This window comes from Pocillopora verrucosa, chromosome 12, assembly GCF_036669915.1.
Source record: "Pocillopora verrucosa isolate sample1 chromosome 12, ASM3666991v2, whole genome shotgun sequence".
Lineage (NCBI taxonomy): Eukaryota > Metazoa > Cnidaria > Anthozoa > Scleractinia > Pocilloporidae > Pocillopora > Pocillopora verrucosa.
This window is the reverse complement of record NC_089323.1, coordinates 895,913-903,897: the sequence shown is the minus strand read 5'-3', so window position 1 is coordinate 903,897 and position 7,985 is coordinate 895,913. Positions and strand designations below refer to the sequence as shown.

General features: G+C 40.8%; 2 protein-coding genes across 2 annotated transcripts; one reads left to right on the top strand and one right to left on the bottom strand.

The window, feature by feature from the left end:
* The first annotated feature begins 158 nt into the window (after positions 1 to 158).
* Positions 159 to 4,782, top strand: LOC131769597 (uncharacterized). The gene is made up of 4 exons (XM_059085321.2): positions 159 to 278; positions 370 to 656; positions 2,460 to 3,439; positions 4,297 to 4,782. The coding sequence occupies exons 3-4, from the start codon at positions 2,462 to 2,464 to the stop codon at positions 4,621 to 4,623; spliced, it is 1,305 nt and encodes a 434-aa protein (XP_058941304.2). The 5' UTR covers positions 159 to 278; positions 370 to 656; positions 2,460 to 2,461; the 3' UTR covers positions 4,624 to 4,782.
* On the bottom strand, positions 2,918 to 7,955 carry LOC131769598 (SET domain-containing protein 9). The gene is made up of 4 exons (XM_059085322.2): positions 7,766 to 7,955; positions 6,938 to 7,197; positions 6,498 to 6,621; positions 2,918 to 5,691 (listed from the first exon to the last, which is right to left on the bottom strand). The coding sequence occupies exons 1-4, from the start codon at positions 7,852 to 7,854 to the stop codon at positions 5,367 to 5,369; spliced, it is 798 nt and encodes a 265-aa protein (XP_058941305.2). The 5' UTR covers positions 7,855 to 7,955; the 3' UTR covers positions 2,918 to 5,366.
* Positions 7,956 to 7,985: the final 30 nt, after the last annotated feature.

Here is a 7,985-nt window from a genome sequence, read left to right as displayed (position 1 = left end):
GTAGACTGCATGAACTCCCTTCTTTTCGGCGAAGACCGTCGCGCGAGTTAAAAAAAAGATTCTACAAAAAAAAAATAATGTTTCGTGCAACTCACTCCTGAGTTGGCGCGGTGCGCTAACGTCAATTTTTTTTTTCCCCGCTAATTTTTATGACTGGAGCGACGGACTTCGCCAAAAGAATGGCCTGCTCGTTGTTGAGGTTGGAAGTTTTAGATTGGAAGTTACTTCCAACTTAGCCGGGAAGTCAAAAGCGTGGAGTGGCATTAACTTTAATGCAGGTAATTTTCGAAGATAAAAGTTGCTTCTTGTGATTTCATCCAAAGATAAACATACGTTATAGCATATTTACAATTTTTGTTTTCGTTTCAGTATTATCCTCTCTCAGGGTCACGAAAGTTTCTGCTTGACGTGATGATTCGTGACAGGAAGTCGACACAGCAAAATCATTCTTTTGTCTTAAAGTTTCGTGTCGAGTTACAGGGATCTCGGCTGAGGCACGTAGTCACGAGAAGAATACAGAAGCAAACCTCAGTCTTCTCTGCGACAGACTGGAACGAAACGAACACGCGATTTAGGTGCGTTATCTTTCAGCTGAGATAAAAAATTTGCCTTACATCGCATACGAAAGTGGAGGAACGGATATTACAAGACAGCAGGTTTGGAATCTTTTGGAAATAGAGTTCGTGACTCGTAACCTTGGCTTCGTTCTGGCTTTATTTTAAAATTTCCCCTAAACCACGCATAGGTATCTTAGAAAAATATCTCTACATTGACTAGTTTTTACGTGTGTTTCTACAATCACTATAACGCATTAATTAAAATTGCTCACAACGCAAATATCAATGCGGAGATCATTTTCATTTTCAGTTAATTGTCAGCGTGATGCTATCAGTTTTATCTTCACTCCTCCAAATCTTCATGCTTTTTCCCAAACAGGCTCGATGATTTTTCCTGTAAAATGTATTTCCTTTTCTTTAATTTTCACCGAATAATTTCCTCTGACTTCCTTAACGTTTCTCAATTCGATCATATTTAATGTCACTGCGCGTTTCAAGGTGACTCCAGCTTGACTCTGTGTCATGGAAAAAGCTCCGGGCATGCAAATATCATTTTATCTAATATAATTTTAGGGATTAATACTTTAAGTCATATTTTCACTTTTGACTGAGAGACGATATGAAATGGCAAGTGACACAGGCATGATTAGAAAAACGAAATTTAATGCGAGTTGTTCCCAATAGAGCCGAGGATGAGTTTTCTGGATGCTCTATTACCAGCAGGTTATTGCAGACTCGTTGAAACTCGACTTTCATGAGGGGGATTTTGCGAAAATGAAAGTAAAATTTAATGATCCAATTAAAATGCCATACTGAAGAGAAGAAAAGAACTGCAAAGTACACTGCATGCTAAGAAAACTTTGTTTTGAATAAAAGCGAAATTTTCTAACAGACCAAAATTTATTTCAAAACTTGGAAAAATTTCACAAACGAACCCATGCCGCCGTGGGGGAGGGGGAGAGGTTAGGGAGGGGAGGGAGGGGGGGTCACACAGGGATATTCGCCTCGTCCTTTGCAGATGAAATCCAAATACAGCACGTAAAAAGCCATAAAATATACAGCACTTAGCTTAAGGCCGTCACTACAGATTTTCAGACACAGGGTTCAATTTCATATCGTGTCCTTGGATCTAATCTCAGCCTCCAGGCGTTCTCCTCCATTGAGGTCCTAGAGGTCCTCCCTGCTTTTCCTGCCCCCGGGGGTGATCCCCCGTCTGTAATTTGAGGGGGTCCAGTAACTTCGTAATAAGCTTCGCTCACTGCAGAGTCTCTGTGGCTCAGCGGTAGAGCATCGGAGAGCGGAATCCGAAGGTCGGAGGTTCGATTTCTCATGGGGGATTCAGAATTTTTTCTTCGTCCCACAAGAAAAAGAATGAGAAAGATGTTAAATTCGTTTTATCAAGAGCTTTGGACAGAGAAAATAAAACAGAGTTGCAACTATGAAGCAAATCGTATATCCAGGCTTCGGATTTCTCGTTTGCATGCCCTAGGTAACTAAACTAAAGAGATGCCGTTAGTGATCGAAGCCAAGTACGCTTCCTCTAAAGATGAAATCCAAAATCCGTAACCAAAACAAAACTAGAGGAAGATCTTTTTTCGTCTTGTCGCGAGCGTGGGACAAAGGAAAAAATTCTAGGTCCCCATAAGGAATCGAACCACAGACCTTTGGATCCCACGCTCCGATACTCTACCACTGAAACTCTACGAGGTCTATTACGAAGTTCATATGACACGCGTCCTGCTTACAAACGATCAGCAATGTCGACAGAGTCATGTTTGTAAATAGAACAGAAGAGATGGTAAGCCGGTTCTAAGCCTAGTCCCACGCTCGTGACAAGATGAAAAACATCTTTCTCTAGACATTACATAATTGATTCCCTTCTCCGCTTCTTGTCTGTAACAGAAATGATATCATCGCCAAGTGTTGTGCATTGGAAGGGAATTACTGACCGTTCCGATCTGCCGAGCCACGTAGTGGTGCCAATGAGGAAAAACATTTGTGAAGCAGCCACAGGCCCAGATGAAGGTGTTAAACGCATTCTCCTTGAGACAGCAGATAGCTGCGAGAAAATATGGGAATTGAATACATCCAAGGAGCGCCAAAGAGCCTTTGGCGAAGGGAAGTCTCTGTATCACCATGATTCAGTCTCAGGCGGACTTTTGGGGGATCCTGTGGCTGATGTTTATGCCGTGATTGCAAGAGAAAACAGCTGCATTCTTGCCTTAGCTGATGGCGTGAGTTGGGGTGAAAAGTCAAGACTGGCTGCTCGTTGCGCGGTGGCAGGCTGTCTGCAGTATCTAAAAACGCACCTTTGTACAGCGAATTCGACTCTTGATATTATGGAGATTCTCTATAACTCGTTTAAAAGTGCGCATGAATTTATCCTCAAAAGAGATGGATTGTTGACAACTCTTTGTGCAGCCGTTGTTTGTCAACTTAAAGACTCTGACAAATGGGGCCTCTGTGTGTTAAATGTTGGTGATAGTCTTGCATTCACCTATAATAAGGAAAGAGGCGTCCAAGAGGTTACTTTTGGTTCACACTGTGATATTGAAAGCAGAGACATGCGTTGTCCTGGAGGATCCTTGGGTCCCTGCGTTGGCAACAACCCAGACTTGCGTAATCTCACTTTCTCGTTTACAACTCTTGACACCGGGGATATTGTCTTCCTTACAAGCGATGGTGTTTCTGACAACTTTAATCCTGTAATTTCGCAGTGCGAGACTCCTTCTTTCGCGCACACCAATAGCCTTGACTCAACGCTGGACGAACCGAGAGTGAGTGAAAGGACCACAAATGCCTCCCCAGATGAGAGCGGAAGTGATCATGACCTACCGCGGGCTCAGTTATATGACCTTGCTATGGTGAAGAATATGACAGAGGTAAACGATCTTTTGTAACCGTTAAACTCCCAGAAGTGATTCGCATGTAACTTCTCCCCACAAAATCCAAACACTATCCAACCAAGCAGGTAATGAGATTACTCAAATGTATCAGGTAGAAGTCGTTATATTGATCTAAGACCAAATTCTCATAACTAATTTGCAAGAAAATGTCCGGCAGCTAGAGGGGAGAATTAACAATCAGATCTTGGGAATTAAAGGGTTAAGGGGACATTTCGATTGAATTTCGTGGAAACAACTTAGTCTAATTACAAAAGGTCGACCAGAAAGGAAGATACTACAAGAAACCGATTAGGACTCACTGCACACCGGTTTCCGTTTTCATTTGATAGATTGAGAAGGTGACGCGAGTTTTCTAGTTCTATGCACTCATTATTTGATCTGTCACGCTACTCTATCACTCGTGTTGTGTGACATCCCCGAGAACGGCTGCGAAGGACACTAGTCAATTTGCTATCATGGCGTTCTTTGTAAATGCAACATTGTAGGTGTGAAAGAAAGAAACGAGAAAGATCACCCGCAACGGGTAGTAACACTATTAGCAGTTTAATGATTCAAAAACTAGGTTTACCTTTAAAATACTTACAATACCACCCCCGAATCGAACATTACGGTCATAAGAAAATTGGAAATGATCACAAACGAAAGACGCCCTTGATTGTTAGACAAATTCTCCTTGTCAGTATCTCAGGAAAAGTATAGGGAACAGTTTGGAGAATGTACATACTGATGTTAGGGAGTAAAAGGGTTAACCTCCTATTATAAAGGTAACAATGCTGTAAAAGAAAAGTTTCCCTTATGAAAGTATTACGTCACTTTACTTCTTGTTTGCTCAGGTCATCCAAAAAGAAAGTCCCATAGACATTTCAGCTGTAGCAGTCTGTACTAATCTCCTTTTGCATGTCTTGGGATGCACTCAAAAAAAGCGCCAGCACAGAGAACAAATTCAGGCCCGAGCGAATCACAATCCTAACGGAGGAGAAGACAGAATTCATCAAGGAAGCGAAAGAGAACCTTCGCGCCTTGACTGTGAACCACCAGGGAAGTTGGATCACGCCGCGGTCGTCGCATTCGAAGTTGGACTTTACCGAGGAAATAGACGAGGAAGTGTCTTTGACTTTTTCGTCGGAATCAAAGATGGCACGAGAAGAGCGTCCTCTTGAAACTTGATCGTCCGGGTCAGAATAGTCTTGAGAAGGACTGTTGTCGGTAGTGATGAATGACGTCTAGACAACCTGAGCGGAATTCACCAGCTAACGCTCGAAAATTCAGCCATAGAAACTCTTAAAGGTGGACAATTTACATCACCAACTCATTTTATATCTATTATCTATTAATACCACCCACCGACGTAGCAACACAGTTTCTTTAGAAACTTTCACCCTTTATCCTAAAAGCGTGGTTTTGCATCTTTTCATTTTATTTTAGAATAGCAAATGGTTTTCTCGGTACAAAATCCAGAAATGCGTAAGCTAAAATTTAGAAAGATAACATTATACTTTTTTTCTGTACTTTATCATGAGGTCTAATATATAACTAAATAGTAATATATGACTAACTTTTAATTTAGGAGATTACGAAAATTTGTGTGAAATGTTTACTTGCATAAAGCAGATGTTTTATAAATTACTCTTAAATCACCATTATATGAGAAAATAAATTTAATGTAGATTTGCACGGTTAAAAGTTTAAAATAAATGAAAAATAAATGAAAAATAAAATCAAAACCAGCCATGTTTTTAAGGAAATGAAAGTATTTTGTTGATGACATGATTTTTGCGCCAATTTTATTACCATGCAATGCATTTAGGGGTGACAAGACTAGACTCGGGGGCAAGGCTTCTCAGCTTGGGAGCAGCATGATGTGAGGCAACATGGGAAGGAGGTCAGGTGACTTTTCACCTTGTCAATTTACCACTGTAAAATATGAGGAAAGCACCTCATCTCCTTCACAAATCTTACAAACAGACACCAATGCAATTATTCTAAGAAACGAGTTTTCACCGGCAATATTACCACTACTGTACCAAACATTTGGAAGATATTTCCACAGCTTTGGCGCAACACTTTGCAGAGGGATATCCACTTCTTGGTATGCCACATTTGCTGGCTTGTTTTTTGTCCTGTTATTGATGTACTGTCCAACAGCCAGTGGGTTTTGAGGATCGTTTGTAAGCCAAGTGGTATCACATAGTAAATATGGGCCAATTTGATCTCTTCTAGCACTTGACCTTAGGGAGCAAAAGAATAACTCAAGAACTCAAGAGCAGATCAAGGAATTCTTTATAGGGGAAAGGGGTTCTCAAACCACACCCTACCCATACACTCACAGTTAAACAAGAAAATCAGACAGCTGAATACTAATATAAAAGCCTTTATATGGGCCCAAGTGGCCCATGGAGCCAGCGCTTGACTCTGGTTTTCTTAGCATGAAGCGGTTAGGAGTATTGCTACTCCCCCTTGGATGGGATGCTAGTCCATCGCAGGGTTACCCCCAGCACATTTGCTGTTACCCATTTGTACACCTGGGTGAAGAGAAGCACTGTGAGAGTAAAGTGTCTTGCCTAAGAACACAACACAATGACCCTGGCCTGGGCTCGAACCTGGACCACCCAATCCGGAGTCAAGCGCACTAACCATGAGGCCACCGCGCCTCCACGAGTACTAATATGCTACCTTAAAATTGCACGAATTTTGGTATAAGACTTGTAGCAAGTCTCTGGTATGATAGAAGTGAATGGAACCACTTGTTCCAGGACCTGTGAAGTTGCTTTTAAATGACATAATTGTCTCAGACATGACCTCTTCCATGCTGTTAATCATTGGAGCCAAGAGGGTAATTGCAAAGTATGGAGTTGGAGAAATGCATATAGTACAAAGAAAAATGCAAAATGACACAGCTGTTTCCCTAACAACTGCAACCTCTGCATTCCTTTCCCATGTTTTATGCGTCCACATTTTTTTTAACTAACTAATATAAAGAAATCAGTTCTAAAAAGAATAAAAATGTTGCCACAATTCATTTTTCATTGATTACCTGTAGATCATTTTAGATAATCCTTTATCATTGCCATCAATAAGTATTCCATCAATACAACGGAAGACAAAAGGATTTCCAACTGACTGAATTAAGATTGGTTCATATGGCCAATAAATTGTCCCTGTTAATAAGAACAGCAAAATGATTCATCATTATATTGTGAACTGATCATTCTCAGGAGTGACCATAACACAATTTCTCCTCCTAATATCTCTACAAAATCAAGTAGACAAGTTATGAGAATAAAGAAGAAAATCAACTAGAACTGAGATTACTATGAGATCCAACACCAAATTCTCAAAACTAACTTTATAAGAAATTTATCATAGATAGTAAAGAGAATTACAACTAACATCTAGGGAGAAAAACATTGATGGCAGAGTATTTATTAGGTTTAGGAGATCCTAGAAGTTTTCAAAAGTAGTGTAAATATTTACCTGGGTATAAAGCCACAAGACTCCCTACTGGGATGTCTCCTTTAGTGACAAAAACTCCTTTCCCAGCTCCAGGGATACTGCTCTCAAGTCTTTTAATCTCATAACCTAAGGTGTTATACATCACTCCTGATTGATGCCTGTCATTTGCAGACTGCGTCTCAATATCATGAAGAGCATGAAGGACTGTCAAAAGGGACTCAATCACTTTGGTGTCTGGAACAGTCTTGTCCTGATCAGTGGAACCAACCTCTCGTACTGTTCTAGTTTCAAAACCAAACATAGACAGAAACAAACAAACAAGCAAACATCAACAAGCGTGATTAAGACTAGTATGTGTCACAAGAAGAGTTCAGGACACTGAAGACTAAGAATCTACAGATTTATGACGAAAATTGTAATTCATGATAGAAGAACATGAAATTGACAAATGGTACATCCACCGAATATTTCCTGGTCCATGCAAACTTAAGTGATCTCATGGATTAATGTCCGTATCTGAGAAAGTACACACCTACCCATCCCCTAACCCAACATCAACCCTAACTTTTTATCAGTTGACTGTTGCTGGGCTAGCTAGGGGAGGGGTAGGTGAACAGTTGCTCAAATATTGATCCAATCTGACGGGCAAGAGATAATTCATGGGAGTTATATCTTAGACATATTTGCAAGAACCAAGTAAAGTGACTGACAACCATTGCAAAAGTAAACACACCCGGCCTAAGCCGGGCGGGGCAGAGAAGGAGTAGCGTAACGTACAGGGGAGAGGGATTGGGGTGGCGTCAAGTCACGGTAAAAATAATGTTTATATTCAATCATGTAAAATCACACCTTTTCCTTAAATTCAAGGCGATCCAAGGTACAAATCGATATCTGTAACTTCTCCATTTCTCAATCCATTTTCTAATCAGCATACTCATAACAAATCAGCTTCCACCGAAGCTAATGTCTGTATCTCGCTCTGAGTTGTTCGCCATCTTCTCTTCTGAGTTGTCCGCCATCTTCTCTTTTTGAGCGAGCAAAACTTTGGTCAGCGGGTAAACATTCGTCC

Bases quoted from the DNA above. Each gene is read 5' to 3' on its own strand.
- LOC131769597 (XM_059085321.2), top strand. From the start codon at position 2,462: ATGATATCATCGCCAAGTGTTGTGCATTGGAAGGGAATTACTGACCGT. The intron at 3,440-4,296 runs GTAAACGATCTT...TTGTTTGCTCAG, and splicing joins TGGTGAAGAATATGACAGAG to GTCATCCAAAAAGAAAGTCC.
- LOC131769598 (XM_059085322.2), bottom strand. From the start codon at position 7,854: ATGAGTATGCTGATTAGAAAATGGATTGAGAAATGGAGAAGTTACAGA. The intron at 6,622-6,937 runs GTAAATATTTAC...TCTTATTAACAG, and splicing joins TCTTGTGGCTTTATACCCAG to GGACAATTTATTGGCCATAT. The intron at 5,692-6,497 runs GTAATCAATGAA...TTGCTCCCTAAG, and splicing joins TTATCTAAAATGATCTACAG to GTCAAGTGCTAGAAGAGATC.